The 15,921-nt window shown below is 34.8% G+C and overlaps 3 protein-coding genes across 8 annotated transcripts; all 3 read right to left on the bottom strand.

Moving 5' to 3' along the window:
* Nucleotides 1-2,862: 2,862 nt before the first annotated feature.
* On the bottom strand, nucleotides 2,863-9,293 carry LOC120216668 (5'-nucleotidase domain-containing protein 4-like). Of its 3 annotated transcripts, none has more exons than XM_039214020.1 (17): nucleotides 9,040-9,293; nucleotides 8,022-8,323; nucleotides 7,843-7,920; nucleotides 7,519-7,730; nucleotides 7,034-7,126; nucleotides 6,762-6,845; nucleotides 6,381-6,497; nucleotides 5,704-5,806; nucleotides 5,549-5,611; nucleotides 5,425-5,478; nucleotides 5,083-5,140; nucleotides 4,453-4,529; nucleotides 4,052-4,122; nucleotides 3,749-3,809; nucleotides 3,596-3,655; nucleotides 3,418-3,480; nucleotides 2,863-3,307 (listed from the first exon to the last, which is right to left on the bottom strand). In XM_039214020.1, exons 2-17 carry the CDS (start codon nucleotides 8,292-8,294, stop codon nucleotides 3,185-3,187), a joined length of 1,590 nt encoding a protein of 529 aa, XP_039069951.1. In that variant the 5' UTR covers nucleotides 8,295-8,323; nucleotides 9,040-9,293; the 3' UTR covers nucleotides 2,863-3,184. The 3 variants fall into 3 exon arrangements, with proteins under 3 accessions (XP_039069951.1, XP_039069949.1, XP_039069950.1); XM_039214018.1 differs by lacking the exon at nucleotides 9,040-9,293 and adding an exon at nucleotides 8,768-8,828; XM_039214019.1 differs by lacking the exon at nucleotides 3,749-3,809 and having other exon boundaries at nucleotides 3,228-3,307; nucleotides 9,040-9,283.
* A 2,530-nt stretch (nucleotides 9,294-11,823) lies between these two features.
* LOC120216671 (parathymosin-like) lies at nucleotides 11,824-12,990 on the bottom strand. 2 transcript variants are annotated; one of them, XM_039214027.1, is made up of 3 exons: nucleotides 12,915-12,990; nucleotides 12,234-12,831; nucleotides 11,824-12,203 (listed from the first exon to the last, which is right to left on the bottom strand). In XM_039214027.1, the coding sequence occupies exons 2-3, from the start codon at nucleotides 12,464-12,466 to the stop codon at nucleotides 12,047-12,049; spliced, it is 390 nt and encodes a 129-aa protein (XP_039069958.1). In that variant the 5' UTR covers nucleotides 12,467-12,831; nucleotides 12,915-12,990; the 3' UTR covers nucleotides 11,824-12,046. The 2 variants fall into 2 exon arrangements, with proteins under 2 accessions (XP_039069958.1, XP_039069957.1); XM_039214026.1 differs by having other exon boundaries at nucleotides 11,834-12,831.
* A 308-nt stretch (nucleotides 12,991-13,298) lies between these two features.
* Nucleotides 13,299-15,296, bottom strand: LOC120216670 (probable phosphopantothenoylcysteine decarboxylase). 3 transcript variants are annotated; one of them, XM_039214023.1, is made up of 3 exons: nucleotides 14,809-15,296; nucleotides 14,127-14,511; nucleotides 13,299-13,737 (listed from the first exon to the last, which is right to left on the bottom strand). In XM_039214023.1, the coding sequence occupies exons 2-3, from the start codon at nucleotides 14,469-14,471 to the stop codon at nucleotides 13,456-13,458; spliced, it is 627 nt and encodes a 208-aa protein (XP_039069954.1). In that variant the 5' UTR covers nucleotides 14,472-14,511; nucleotides 14,809-15,296; the 3' UTR covers nucleotides 13,299-13,455. The 3 variants fall into 3 exon arrangements, with proteins under 3 accessions (XP_039069954.1, XP_039069956.1, XP_039069955.1); XM_039214025.1 differs by having other exon boundaries at nucleotides 14,127-14,500; XM_039214024.1 differs by having other exon boundaries at nucleotides 14,127-14,495.
* Nucleotides 15,297-15,921: the final 625 nt, after the last annotated feature.

Here is a 15,921-nt window from a genome sequence, read left to right as displayed (position 1 = left end):
ATTTAGGGTTTAAGATTTAGGGTTTAAGGTTTATTACAAGGACATTAATTAAAATCTGAGGTTAGTTGTATTATAGAATTTTTAATATATTTTTAAATTTTTATAATTATCAATAGTGTATTTTTAATATATTTTTAATAATGTAATTTTAAAAAATCTAAAATTATAATATAGCATTTTTTTCGAGCTGCTCACGAGCTTTTCGAGTCGAATATCGAGTAGCTCGTTTAGGATCGTTAAGAACTCAAGTCGAGCTCGAGTTGAGTCCATTCGATTCGAGTATTTATCGAGCCTTGATCGAGTCGATCTCGAGTAGCTCGCGATCTGTCTCATCTCATTTACAACCCTAGTGACGATGCGACGATCGAACGTCGTAATCAACCAGAAATTAAGAAAAAACAACTACGACAATTTAGTTCTTCGTCAAACATTTGAATGGTGATTAATGGCTAACGATAGCAAGGGTGGTTGGGCTTTGCTAGCGGTTAAACGGTGAACACGTCGGTGAGGGCGGTGTGGTGAACGGTCGTCAAAATCGGCGTGAAATAAAGAAAATAGCGAAGATGATTTTGGTTTCTCTTGAGAACCTTCGACGGTCGATTTGCAGCGAACGACGGACCTTTACGACGATCGACCAGTTGGATTTTGGTCGCAAGTCACGGACGACGAAGATGGCGGTAATCGATGATAGGGAAAAATAATGATGAAAGCTCTCAATTGGGGATTTTTCGTTTGTGAATGAGGAAAAATTTAGGGATTTAAAATCCCAATTGAAATATTCTAGAAAATTTATTTTTACAATAAGTAAACACAAATAGTGGCTTAGCCTAATGGTTAGGGCATGGTTACCCATGCTAGTGGTTAAGGGTTCAATCTCCCTTAACCACATGTTTGAAAATATCTTCCCTTTTTAAAAAAAATCCTTTGTTGACCAACCTTGATCAAATCAGAGAATAAGTCCTTAAACTTTTAGGGTTTTTAAAAACTTCCTTAAAATTTTTAACTCTTTACAAAATATTCCCCAAAATTAAATAAAATTAAATTCAAATCAACTCCAATGAAAATCAGGGTGTGACATTTATACATTATGATACAAAATATATATAAAAATAAAATATGTCTACTTTAAATTAAGAAGTAAACTTGGCTCAGTGGTTGGACATTTGCTTAATATTACATCAGTATTTTTGATAAAGAATGGCAGCGGAGTTATGAATGTTTCTCGTCGTTGAAGAATCAAACCTAGAAAGATCTAGACTCGATCAAAGAATGAAAGGGAAAGAGATGGATGGATAGTGGCAATTAAGGTTTTTAGGGTTTGCTAGAAATCAAATAAGAAGAATAAGATTAAAACAATAAAGATAAGGGAAAATAATAATAATATGATATGAATAACTTAGCCAAGTTAGGGTTTTGTTGGTGATGGACGAGAATGGTGATTCGATGATGATGATGATGATGATTGATAGATAGTTGTCCTTCGAACCCTCCTAGTTGCAATTGACTAGGCAAACTCGATAATAGGCTCTAAACAGCCCTCATAATCGCAATGAGAAGGCAAACCAGTGTGTGAAGATCTCCCTTACGAAGAACTTGAAAGAACTTAATGATGAAGAATGCTTCGAAGGCACAAGACAATCAGTACTTGCAAAAACGAACTCTCATTGTATTATATTCAAGAAAATATGTGATTACAATGGTGGGAGGAGCCTCCTTTATATAGGGTGAGAAGTCCTTGTTGTAAAATGACTAATGAATAAAAGATAATGTTTCGAGTCTATCCTAATTCCTAATAAGATAATAATAAACTAGGAATAATGTTTTAACTTGATCTTAATTCCTAATAAAATAATCAATCTAATTCTCAAATATAATGCATTTAAATTATATTACAAATAATCAATAGAGTATTGAAAAATTGTAACATTTAGAAATTGATCCTTTAAGGGATTTTAAAGATATTTTCAGGATTGTCTCTAGTTGTGTCATTAATTGATCCTGAAGTTGTTTCAACTTCATCGAATTCTTCAATATCCATGTGAGCATGAAGTCCCTTGCTAACAAAGGCTTGAACCGCAACTTGAAGCTTGTCTTTCAGAAGTTTAGACTTGGCCCGGTGATTGGACCAAGTGGAAGAGTCAGTCCATCTTCTTTTGTCCTGTGACGTGTTGTGCATGTATCAATTTTTGTCAACTATTAACGGCTAGTGGCTTGATTGACTACAATTAAATAGTTATGTAGTCAGATTGACAAAATTAAAAGATCAGTGGCAAAAGTAAAAATGCTAGATAATTAGATGGTCAATTGGAATAGTTTACCCTTAAAAATTGATTAATTTCAAAACTGTTTTATAAATTTACAGTCAAATAATATAAGTGAAATCATTGTTTAATTGAATTGAAAAAATGTATAATATATATATATAATAAATGATCATTTGATTTTTTTTCAACCTTAATCATACACCAACCGATGCACAATACTTCAGTCAATGCGACCAGAATTAACCCATCCATACGGGAATTTAAACGAGAGCAGAAATAAAAATTTGAAGTGTTTCAATTTATTACTAGAACGGTACCGGTGCAGAACTGAATTCCATGATCTCAAGTCTATCCATTCAGTATGTTGGTTTTGGGCGAGTGGACATCTTAGTCCCAAAACTGCAATGTCATACTATGTGTAATTTATCCATCAATTTAAAATACGACCACTGATAATACATTGAACAGTAATGTACTTGAAGCTGGAATCTCTTGCTCACAGGCAGCGATTTTCAAATTGTTATAATCAGTTACATATCTTGTGTACATCCAAAGAAATACTTTCATTATATTCACACTTAAACGATGTGATATTAGATGTCTAACAGCACAATCTTTTTTTCCACATATTTAGAAGATAATATCCAACACCAGCAACTGAATGTACATTATTTTTAAGAAAATAAAAGATCCAGAAAACAGCAGTATGTTCTAAACGAGGATCAATGACTACAGATATTTTTGCTATCAAGTGCGAATGTAAATGGGTAAATCCAAGTACAATAAAGCTCCTCAACTTAGGTAAGATGACGGAGGTTGAGGCTTTATTTCTATGGCATCAAAACACGAAAGACAAGTTATTTGCTTCTTTGACAGACAGCATTACCTTCAGTTCTCGGCAAAGGAAGTAGGAACAGCTTTCACATGGGAAGAATATGAAATTCGTGAGGCATGAAATCCTCACTTGGCCTATAGTATTTGTCTGGGGAATACAAGCTTAGGTTGGAGACCTGGCTTGTGTAAAGACAGGCAAATCTCTCAACCTGCATCGAGCCAAGTGTATAGGAAATTGCAAGTGATAAATGATACAGTAATCTAGGAAGTTTTTTGGAATCCTTCAAAACCCCTATCAAAAGAAGGTGATGGTAGGTACCTGATGAGCAAAGCGAGAGTTCTGATAGCCAGTCTTCATGAGTTGCCCCCATATCCTATGGAACTGTTTTGTTAACAAATAAAAGTCATTTGTAAGTATCTTTATTCAATGGCCGCTTAAGCCCGATAGCCCCCTTGACATCTGAAAATAATCTCAAGATGAAAAAAAATTGTTCTACCTTTTGGTGACAATCCCGTTGAGCCTGTTGATGAGCAAGGCGCACTTGATCCCTTCGAGACTGTTAAAAAAGAGTTGAAATTCATATCATTAAACAGTTTCAAACCTTCCATCTGCCACTAGATTAAAATAAATCAAGGTCTAAAGGCCAAACCTCCAAATCACCCAGAGTTGAAATCATATTCCGCTTTTCATCATCACGAAGACTTTCAAATCTAAGTAACAACAACTCTTTGCTAAAATGAGAATGAAAGGAAAAGGAACCAACACAAATAATAATAAAAAATTACTAAAGCAAAGATGAAAATTCTCATTTGTAGTAATGATTTGAAATAGAATTTTTCATTTCGTCATTATGTGTGAAAACTGGAGGTGTATTAGTACTAAAGTCATCATTAAGGGGTAGCAGAATTGATGACATCAATTTGAATGATAAAATCTTAAAATCAGTACTTACTTGAGAGACCACTTCAAATGATGAACTTGGTCTTCAACAAGATCACGCTCATTCCTCAACAACCTTAGTTGCTGCATGAAAGTACATGTATCGATCAGTTGCAAGGGAATAAAATGCTATTATAAAACAGGAACGTAGTAAGAGTTCTCATGCTTTAAAGCTTCTACATGTTTTGGGCTGAATTCCCCTCAAATCTTACTAAACGGATAGCTGGACCATGAGACAATATAGATATGGACTAACGAATTCCTATCAAGACAAAAGCAGAATATCGGCCAAGTTATGCCACTTGTGTGATTACAACACATTCTTCTTAATGAAATAAAGTTGTACAATAAATTACCCAAGCAGTCTGATACAAACTTTAAATACCATGACAAACATCAAACATGTAAATCCACCTTTCGTTTCTCTCTTAATTCCCAAAGCAATTCGACCTCCCTCTCAAGCTCTGGAACAACAAGCATTGTTCTCCATCCTAATCATAGAAAAATTACAGAATTCAAAGCTCTCATGCATCAAGAGAAACAATGTCAGCATCATATATATTATTCGCTTATTTTAAAATCATGATCAAGATACAGTTAAAGGGAAATAAAATATATAAATTTTGATGACACAAAATTGAGTTCCCAAAAGCACAATGAAATCATAAGAAATATTGCATACTTGTACAAGCAAATATAACAATTAATATCATCTAATTCTATCAGGTATAAACATTGCATTTGATTCAGGATTTATCGTTCCTACATTCTTCTGCATTTCAAGTGTTGAATATAATTAATTGGATATTTTCAGTCTAGGCAAAGATAATAGCAGTCAAAATTCCATCTAACAGTTCGGCATTAATAATACAAACCCCTTTAAACCAAACCTCTTTTTATTCCATAGACTTTGATATATTAGAATTTTCCTACTCAGATGGGTTTAAAGCTCCAAATTTTCAATTTCACATGATTAAATTAAACAATTATGATCGATTTAGATGCTACAACAAAAAGGGAAATGGAGTAGAGAGATAGATATACCAAGAACCTTCTTGCTGCGCAAAATATCTCCATAGATATGGTCCCCAACATAGACAACCTAATATAATCGCGAGGGGTTTCAAAAATAATAATAATATAATCACGCGAGTTTCAAAAAATATATATATAATCACTAGGGTTCAAAAAAATAATATAAGCACGAGACGAGTTAGATTATGAGGACAACAATGAAACAAAAGCCACCAGTTAACTCAGGGACCAAAATATGTAGAGTACTTGGTATGTAATTCAACAAACTAAAGATACAATGATCCAAAATAAAAAAAAAACTTATGAAGTCAACAAGTCATTAATGATACAACAAATCAAATAAAGAATCACCTGTGAACTTGACTCTACTGAAAGCAACTTATGTAGATGACCAACACAGCCTCCCTGACAAGTTCGAAGAAAATTTGGTAAAGACAGAAATCCACTCTTTAGTACTAGACAATATTCAAAATACCTGGAAAACTCTGCATCTTTTGCTTAATCCCTTTGGCAGCACTTTCAGTGAAGTATTTCCCACCTTTATCAAAATAAAGCTTAGATCAGTAAATTACGATTAAAAAAGCACTCTGCTAAGTGAATACTGAATGAGAAAAGCATATTTCACCCAACCTGAGGCATAGGAGTGCCATTGTCAGTATTGAGGAGCATTCCAGACTCAGGTTCAACCTCAAAAATATTGGCACAGTTGTCAAGGAAGAAGCCAGGTTTTGCACTGTATGAATGCTTTCATTTTCAGAATCAGAAAACAAAGTATAGAACAGATAACATTTGAGTTAAATTCTATGATTAGTACTTGTACTATGTACGAGTTATGAATTTAGTCCCTGTAATTCAATTTGATCTATTAATCTTTTAATCACTGTACTTTCCAATTTTTGAAATTTCAGCCTTTATCCATACAGTAGCTGTTAAAGCTGTTAAATTAAATTATGCCATTAGCCTCTATATTATAGATTAGTTGTAGATTTAATTCCAGTTATCCAATTTATCATTTTAACTCGTGTAAGTTAATTTTACTGTCTCTGTATTACTAAAGTCAAGATAGAATTTTCAAGCTTTGAAACGTACAGGGACTAAATTGACAAATTAGATTATAGGTACTAAATCCATAATTAAGCATAACATAGGTACCAACCATAGAATTTGACCTAACATGTGCCATACATTAATAAAACCAAAATTAATATTAGGATTATGTTAAACTTGGTTGAAACCAATTCATAAGTGCAAATTGTGAAGGGTCAAAACACCAACATTCACAATCTATAATATGAAAAAAAAATGACCTGCCAGTGATGACAATATCGAAATATTGGAGCCAATCAAAATTGCAATTAATACCATCATCCAATGCATGCGATGCAAATAGAAAATTCATTACAATATTGGTGTAGTCCCATAAACTGCAAGAGATATAATCAAGAATCAACTGATTGTTGTGCACAACCTTTTGGAACTGGAAATCAAATAGGTAATGAATATAACATTTTCAATTGGAAAAAAAACCTCAAGAATCATTCAAATATGAAAGAAAAAACCATCCGTAGAATATGTACATTATGTTTTCTCCTACTGGGGGCAAAAAAAAAGACTAGAAATTTTGCACTGAATCCCATATTACCCTTGGCCTAAACAATTAAAATTTGAAATCACCAAGAAGTATCTACCTGTTTGTCACCAAGAACGTTGAACGTCCAGAATTCCTTAGCATTTTGAGCATAGGTACTATAGCAGTATCCTCATTGATGTACCTGACAATGAAATGGAAAAAACTATATGAAAACCTCTACAAAATGCATTACAAGGTATGCTCAAACAAAGATCAGTCTGTCCCATTTTAAAGTCTTCCTGTGAATTTAAATAGAGATTCACAACGGTTAGGAAACTTAGTAGTAACTTGTAAACCAAATTATAATACTAACACCTCTTTTCAACTTACCTTTTAGGATCCTTGGCAACCATTTGCTTTAAGGTTCCATCTCGGTGGCACAAATCAACGGCAGCCCGAACATCTTTGTACATGTGAAAGTATCTGAAAGCATCATATATAGTAGGCATTGCTTAATATACAAAACCAGATAAAAATAATTAAGACTCAAATACCTAATAATTCTGCCACTATATGCTGCAGTCAAGGATCAAACCACGGAGTTTGTTTATTACATTTATGTCCAGCAACTATATAGCTGGATCATATCTAAATTCCAACCACAATGCGGTATTTTAAAACATATTATCTTCATAGATGCTTCTACATGCAGTGACTACTTACTGCAGTGATGATGAATAAATGACCACCTAATTGATAATAGGTCTCCAAAAATTATTATAATATTCCAAAAGAGTAGAAAAAATTGGTAATATAGAACTTTTAAGACTAACAAAAAGTACATAATACATGATAAGCAGGAAAAAATTTCTTACTCGGGAACTTTTCCAGGGTTCTTGTCCCTAAAGTCAACAAGTTGTGCAAACATGTATGCTTCAGCTAGTGAAAATAGTGTATCTATAAGGGCATAATCTGGCTCATCAAAAGTATCCCGTATGAGCCTATTCCCATAGATGCCAACTTTATCTTCCTTGGACAACTCTTTGAAGCCATGATATGCTACTTTCACATACTTATGTCGATCCATCTGTAAAAGACAACCATAAATACAGATTGTTTTCAAGCAAAGTGGATGACAGAGACGGATAAATATTCCATCAAATTGGCAATGGAGAATCTATAGCAGAAAGTGAGTCAACCTTTAAGATGTTGCCTCTCTTTTTGTCAAGGACCAAACCTCTGACCATGTATTTCCAATCAAATGTCCACTCTAGTAACTGCATCAAATTTTATCCTTATCAGCATGCCTCTACATACCACTCAAACTTTGGAAACATTCTTTCCAAGATGATGTACAAAATGTGGAAAGTTGACAAACCTCTTGAGGATAGCCCAAATCATATACCAATTTTCTTATTGTGCCTTCATATGCAAGGGACTCAAACGTCTCAGGCTTGTATTGAGCTAAGGTATAATCCATATCAAATCCAACAGCAACAATATTCCTCATATTCAATGATCTGTTGCAGAAAATCTGTTTTCCTATATCAATTTTACATCCTCCTTCAGAAGATGACCATACATGTGGTTTCTCACCACCATGGGATTGTAATACTTTGTCACCTAACATGGCCCCGTCACCATAGTCCATTAAGTAGCGAGACTCTGACTGATTAGCACCTAAATGGATTAGCAGGGAGAACCAGATTAGCATTAATGTAGAATGAACAATGATCCGCATTCTGTTTGATCCTTATTTTAGATAATTAACAATGAAGATAAAAAGTTGAATAACAAAAAACAGTTAGATATTCACGACTCAAAACTCATGACATGTCACCATAAGAATTTTGCGAGAATGCAAGTTTTAGAGCATAGAGACCAACCAGGTAATTGATATTAACTTGTAACACACGCCACCAAGCATTATTCCGAAAAAATTATTATAAACCCTGGTGGCCAGCACTTTGTGGTTTTTTTCTTTCTTTCTGAAAACTCACTTTATTAACTAAAGTAGCTATTAAAGGCATATACTATTTGGAAGCCATAAGAGAGGCTACTGACCAGTAAAAGTAAACAATGAGATTTTTCTGTAGATATTTAGACGGAAACTTAAAATCTTACCTCAGGAGACAAATCAAAAGATCACGTAGTATGCACCAAGTTAAGTTCCGAGCCTGAGAATCTTCGAAAATATGTTCCAATTAACACCGAAAATGCGAATCTATTAATCAAAACTAACAAAAGTTCAACGAAATAAAAACTTCCACGAAACAAACAGTTCCCTCATTCTCAACCACAACCAATCAAAGAAAATAAGCTCCAAAATGCAAAAGCTAAATTCAACATGCAACAAGCAAATAAAAAATAAAATAAAAAAAATGAAAGAATATAACCTACGGCGCGGATAGCTTTTAATCTTGGCCGGAAATTAGGAGGAGAAACGATGAAACCGGGAGGAAAATGAAGCTGGAAAGTAAGGAGAGAAGAAGGAGCGGCAGAAGGCAACTTGTATTTTGGGAATTCCCTTGGTGGAATTAAATAGATATCTCGAGAACCAAGAGACAGATCGAAGAATTCAAGTGGGACTGATAAAAGCAGTGAATCTAATTCCAATGCTTTAAAAGGAAATGTGCGGTTACAAGTTAACAAACGAAACAATTAAATTGGGCTAATTCCTTTGCTTGGTTTGGAAAAGAGAGAAAAAAAAAGATTATTTATTCTCATACGCAATCTGTAATCAGAACTGGATTATACATTCCATGTTGTTTAACAGAATATGGAAACAGAGGGAGGGGACTGGAGAGAGAATTAAATTATTCTCATCTCATTTCTCGGCTTTCACTCCACCCCGGAAAAAAAAATCAAACGCTGTAGGAAAACAACCTGCCTGTTTTTTTCCTTGAAGGATGAATGAAAACAATCAAACAAACAAGATGGAGGGACACGTGCCATCACTACGGAAAAGGGAAGCTAGATAATGTCTTTATGGTGAATCTTGGATTTCTTTTCCTTCTCAAAATAAATGGCGGCGAAGCCTTAATTTAATAGTTAATGATCTAATTTATTATTCTTGAAATATAATTATATAATAATTTAATTAATTTTAAATTCATAAAAACGAACGAGCACTTAAAACATCGACAATTTAATGTATCAACATTTAAAATTTGAATTTTAGATACAATTTAATATTTATCACATTGGGAAGCCTGATTTCGTTGAAATCAAGGGTGCAGCATGCTGTGGATGCTGTGTCATTTGCTCTAATTGTTATTAGCATTGTTTTTTCTCTGCAAAACTGCTTGGCTTGCCCTTGCTCTATAATGTTGATCTTTTTATAGTTCTACCACATCAAAGTTGACGATGATGGAGAATGTGCCAGCAGAATCCATTTCAAGATGTATTTTTCTTTGCATTTTTAACAGTTTTTCTTTTGGTGACAATGCATATGGGTTAAATCTGATTCAAATGATAGTTTTCTGCCCGTACCTTTATTCTTCCCCGAAAACAATTGACTTCAGCCATTTCACCTGTCGAGCTCATGCAAGTGGCTCAGTTATGTGTTTTTAGTACAAATGAGGATAGAGTTATGCAAAATTTCAAAACCTGGGTTATTAAACATCACATTTATAGTTATATGAATCAATTGCTTTAAATTTGTAGCTCAAAGTCCGATTCCTAAACCTGATTCCAACGACAGTGAATGCTATTAATTGAAAATGGAAAGCACAATTAAAAGCCAAGTACAAGACTTGGATAGTGTCGAGCAGCACAAGACTTTAAGATGTGGGTCATGTTCCTACTGGGAAATGTCCTCATCGTTCCTGTTAATGTTATGTCCCTTTTGTCTGACTAGCTCGTATTTTTTTTATTTTCTAAATTAATCTCCCACTATAATCTTAAAGATGGCTGACTTGTCATTTTCCAATCACTCATTTTTATGGTAAAAAACGATTGCAGATTACTTTATTATTCCTTCCATATGTTTCTGTTGTTGAGATGTTATCAAACAATAACCATATTGGCTAATGCGGCCCTGGAAATGTTAAATCAAATCATTCAAACGTGTGATTGGATGACAGCAAGAGCTGTGTTGGAGCCCAACCGCACCGTCATACTAGTTAATACTTACATCCAACATATTTTCCCTACAAACAGTGCTTAGCAACATCACGACGTTCAGCTCAGCTTTTGGCTTTGGCATGTGCTCTTGTAGCCTAAAATTAGTATCCCACATGCTTCAAAGAAGGTTAAAACTAATATTTACAAATTACTCTGCAAATTGGATTGCTAGCCAGACTTGAATCTTAATGCTCGATAATGCATTAATGGATCTCAAATCAACTGAACTAATCTATTTGGTGCCAATTGCCAAAGAGTGTTTCTAAGCATGAAAACTGTACTTGGAAAAACAATCACAATCTTCCATTCTAGCGAAGCCCCAGTGAACATTAAGCCAGGGTTATCCTTAACATATGTTTGAGATTAGAATGATCTGGCGAGAGATTCTGTTCAGTGGGCAACTTCAATCAAACAGTGGCTTTGCTGAGATTTTCTGATGGGGATTATTTAACAAAAAGCTGTGCAGGGTACAGATAAGGGGGTTCCACGGGCAAGAGCGCGTCAGGGTGTGGAAAGTGGCAAAAACTCTTCGCCTCTCGCTGTTGCTGCTGCTTTTTCCTGCAATAACTAGACTAGTGTTTTGACTTTTGTCCACCAGCAGTGCCTCAAATTGAAACTAATCCCACGCGCCACTATACCAACTCTGTATTCACTTGCCACTCCGGTTATTATTAATACAGTAGTCTTTCTTCCCCTTTTAAGTAATAAGTTCTTATTTGTTGCTCAGTATTATAAACATGGAAAAGAAAAAAAAAGCATACAGTCAACTAAACTAGTAATAATAATAATCAGAATAAAAGCAAATAGTTTAACAAGAAAAATATGTATGTTAATAGTTGAAACAACTTCAATTTAACCTGATTTAATTCATGTAGTGGTATAAGAATAAAAATTATGTAATGGTAAATTATGTAATGGTATAAGAATAAAAGCTATCTTTCCTACTTTCAATCTTTGTTTGTTTACACAGAAAAATATATGGGATAAAAAAGATGGTTAAGAAAGCCCAGTTACTGCAATCAAGAAAAGAAAAGAAAAACCAAAGCCTTTTGCATAATGCTTTTTTGTGTCCACGTTTGGAACAGATGAATAGAGCAATAAATTTGATGAAACGAAGAAGCTTTCATCATGAAACCTGGAAATTTCAACTTCACCTTACTCAAACATGAAAAGCTAAATAATTTTAATCTTCCTTTCTTGGAGATACCATACAAGTGTGTAGTAAACAAGAAGGAAAAATGGATTTACCAGACTTCATTAAGGCAAATTGAAGCAATTTTAGCTGCTCTTTCTGGGTTTGCTTTTTCTTCTTGTTCTCCTTGTTCTCCTTGTTGGAGGTTCCTTCGGTGATACTGATTGTCCCTCTCCTTTTTTCGGGCCTCCCATCGAAGCTGATGATGCCTCTGCCTTTACCTGTGGATTTTGCTCTTGTTGCGGCTCTTCTTCTTCATCATCATCATCCTTCTGTTGTTGTTCCTCAGAAGTTTTTAGTTTCTTTGATTGGCTCTCGGTAACTTCAGCTGTTTCCTCTTCTTTTACTTCTTCACTTTCTGTTCTCTCTACAATCTTTCGTGGTCTGCCTCTCTTTCTAGGAGTCTGAGGCTGAGATTGTTGTTGTGCTTCTTCTCCTGCTGATGAAGCCTCAGCTAATGCTACTGAAAGTTGCTTCGTTTTTTGAGGCTTCTTCGTCTTACCCATCAATCTTTCCTTATCAACAAGCTTTCATTCAAAATAAAACCATCAAAAATCTCCAATGGCTTTTTTTTTAAGTTGCTATCCTTTTTAATGGACGCCTGTCTATTGAATCCAAAAGAATTCATTCAAAGAATGCCCCTAGATATGCATTTTTTATACAACACCCTAAAACAAATTGACCAATATCAAGATTCTGGAAACCCCATTAATACAATCTCTTCATTTTTTTTTTTCGTTTCTTTTCCTCAAATTCTCTATTATTCCATATACTTTATAATCTACAACCAAATACCAATAGCAGTAGTAATTGCTCCTACTTGCAAAGAATAAACAATACCCAAAAAGCCATTAAAATTACTTTTCTTTATCTGTCAACCCTATTCTTTCATCCCTATGCGTCTGTGTATATATAAAAATATATACACTATTCTTTTGCAGCAGAAGAAAGGACAAGCAGGAGACTTTTTCATTCACTCCCAATAAAATTTTATTTTATTTTGTTGAACAAAAAAAAGTCCGAAAACTAAAAAAATAATGGAAAAAGAAATAACTACGTTCGATATGGAACAATACAAGATATATAATATTGATCGGATAAATATTAAAACCAGTATCAGTTTGTTAACAGGTGTGGCCAGGATAACCATGGTTAAATGTGTAGTGGTTTTGACTCAGAAATCAGACGCTGTCTCTCAGTGTGACCACTTGTGTCGCCAGTCGCCACACGGCCAATCTTTGTGGCTCAGTAAATTTTGGGGCCGGGGGGTGGGGGGGCACAAACAATAGTTAATCTATATATATATATATATATATATATATATTACGATTCTGCAAATCATCAAATATCAACTTACAAGGTCAGGTTTCCTGCTGTATAAATATACAGACTAAGCTTGTTTTGCAGCTAACAGAAACACACTCAAATACTGAATCAAATGGGTTACGACACAACTAATAGAGTGTTTGTTATTCATCGCGAATAAACAGGTTCTTCAGTAACTTGGTTGAGGTCGTGACTCCAAGAATAGTCTTACAGTTGAGTGGATTAGAGAAGGTTCTGCCATGGCGCCATTCCCATAGTCCCCACAAGCTAGTAGCTTTGAGACAGGTGGGATGAGAGAAATTCCAAGCTCATCAATTGTGACGAGATGTTTTTCCGTGAAAGGGTTGCTCCACATTAAAGTGTTCATAGCCGGCGCGACAAACATTGGCTTGCTATAGTCCCATGCTCGTACGACACAAGTTAGCAGATTGTCACATAATCCACCAGCAATCTGCAATAGCAGATACTAAAGATGAAAAAGAAAATGCTCAAGAGAAGAAGCAATATGATTGTTTAAGCAACAAACCTGCTTCACAAAATGGGAATATAATAAGCATATGACAGCAGAAGAAACTAATTTTCTGCTTAGCACAAAATTGTGAACTCATGGTCAACCAAAAATATAATTGACATAAAGAATCAAATTAGTACTTGGATCTTTTTACAGCTACATAAAGCATCCAAATCACTCAACTTAGGAGACTTTATCGCATTCTCCAAACGTCTCCAATGCTCTTTTCATTGACACGAACATATAATGTTTAGCGTCCTTTCAACAGTTAATACGAGGTACAACATACAGGAACAAAAAAATACCAAAACGTGGCCAAATAATGTTACCTTGCCAAGGGTGTTTGCTGACAATGGGGCAATGACCATAATATCAGCCCATCGTCGGAGCTCGATGTGAAGAACACTGTCACCTATTTTCCCCCAACTAGACCATTCCTCCTCGTCAGTGTAAAGCTTAAGATCCTTAGGAAGTGATGCTCTGTCAATGAAATGCAAAGAAGCCTTCGTGGCAATTGCTTTAACTTCTGCCCATTCTGAGAAACAATGGCAGAGATTCCCAAACTTTATGGCAGCTACACTTCCACTAGCTGCGAGTAAAATCCTGGGCTTTCTTGGGGTAGGGTTAACCTGAACTATCTCTCTCTCTGCACCATGATGCCCAGGGTACGCCATAATACAAATCCGAGCAAGAATAACCTTGACTGCACCGCACCTTTCAAAAATTAACTGTCAGTTTTCTTTCTGCATTCAACTACTAGTTAATTACAATCCCAAAAAAAAAAGGAAATACACCCCCCACAATAAATAGATAGTAAAACCCCAAAATGCATCCCCGAGAAGAAAAGAACGTTCCACTACAAAGAATTTAAGCTTGCATTTCCTTGATTTGAAACTCAAAACCCATTTCAAAATTTCATGATACAGATCAATTAGGGTAGAGAAAAATCGATATAAAATACAAAGTAAGCCGGCAGGAGTACTTTCGCATTGAGTAGACAAAGATGCTGACCTGGAATCTAAGATTATAGAAGAATCTAGGATTTGGTGTTCAGATTTTCTTGTGACTTCCACAGTCGTTTGAAAGACCAAGAAGCGCGGGAGTTGAGCTTTCGAAAGAGCCCCTGTCAGAAAACAATTGTTGTCTTTCGATGATCTGTCCCCCCTTCTACTTTTTCTTGCAGACAAATACTGGGATTTCCTTGGCTGTCCGCCCCTCTCTTCCTTGCAAGACAATGGGTATTAGGTTTTGGTCTCTTGGTTTCAAGAATTGGGCTTCTCTTATTTAACCGAATCTTCTCTTTTAAGTATTGGTTTTTTTATAATGTTAAAAGGCTTGATTTTTGAAGTCCTAAGAACTGAGGCCCAATGAATCTGAGGAGGCTACGTCTCTAACATTAAACTCCGACGATGATTTCATGGCACAACAGGCAACGACTACGTTGACATAGCTGCTGATTACTCCTCAGACGGCCCGCAAGGTGGGGCGGGGTAGGGCAGGTAAGGCCATCCCTTCAGGCTATTTGATATAACTAACACTAATTTTCTTTAATATTCCCTTTCTGACACCGTTTGACCAATATTTCTCGAAGTAGCACCCTTTCTACTGAGTTGACAAAGGCGCGTCCCCGGAGATGCGCTTTACCCGTGTTTTCGCTGAGTTGGATGCCACGTGTGGAAGGCGCATCCCCGGGGACGCGCCTTTCGCCAGCTCGACTGCCACGTATTTTGTTTAATAATAAATATTTTATTTTTATTATTATTATAAATTAAAATATATTATGTAAATGTTTCGATTATAATGTAAGAATTATCAAATGTATTTTGTTAATGTGTGTTAAAGGTGAAGTGAATTATATACATTAATATGATATAACAATATATGAAAACCAGTTTTGACTTTATTGTAGTTATAGGAAAAATGTATGAAATTATAATATTACACATATGGTTTATATTATTTTTGATTTTGATTATCGATCTATTAATTTTATCAGTTAATTATTTAAATGTTATCAATCTAGTCATCTCATATCAATATTTAACGAAAATATTGATGCATAAGTTAATAAATTAGTATAATTACATATTTAATCTTCAAGACTTACATATTTTATAAAATTAG

Source organism: Hibiscus syriacus, unplaced genomic scaffold (genome assembly GCF_006381635.1).
Source record: "Hibiscus syriacus cultivar Baekdansim isolate YM2019G1 unplaced genomic scaffold, ASM638163v2 tig00110163_pilon, whole genome shotgun sequence".
NCBI lineage: Eukaryota > Viridiplantae > Streptophyta > Magnoliopsida > Malvales > Malvaceae > Hibiscus > Hibiscus syriacus.
This window is presented reverse-complemented; position numbering and strand designations above follow the sequence as displayed.

Coding starts and splice junctions, on each gene's coding strand:
- LOC120216671 (XM_039214026.1), bottom strand. CDS start 12,466: ATGGGTAAGACGAAGAAGCCTCAAAAAACGAAGCAACTTTCAGTAGCA.
- LOC120216670 (XM_039214023.1), bottom strand. CDS start 14,471: ATGGCGTACCCTGGGCATCATGGTGCAGAGAGAGAGATAGTTCAGGTT. Junction 13,738..14,126: donor CAGCAAACACCCTTGGCAAG/GTAACATTATTT, acceptor CTGCTATTGCAG/ATTGCTGGTGGATTATGTGA.
- LOC120216668 (XM_039214020.1), bottom strand. CDS start 8,294: ATGGACTATGGTGACGGGGCCATGTTAGGTGACAAAGTATTACAATCC. Junction 6,498..6,761: donor ACGTTCTTGGTGACAAACAG/GTAGATACTTCT, acceptor TATCTCTTGCAG/TTTATGGGACTACACCAATA. Junction 5,612..5,703: donor ATGGCACTCCTATGCCTCAG/GTTGGGTGAAAT, acceptor ATTTTGATAAAG/GTGGGAAATACTTCACTGAA.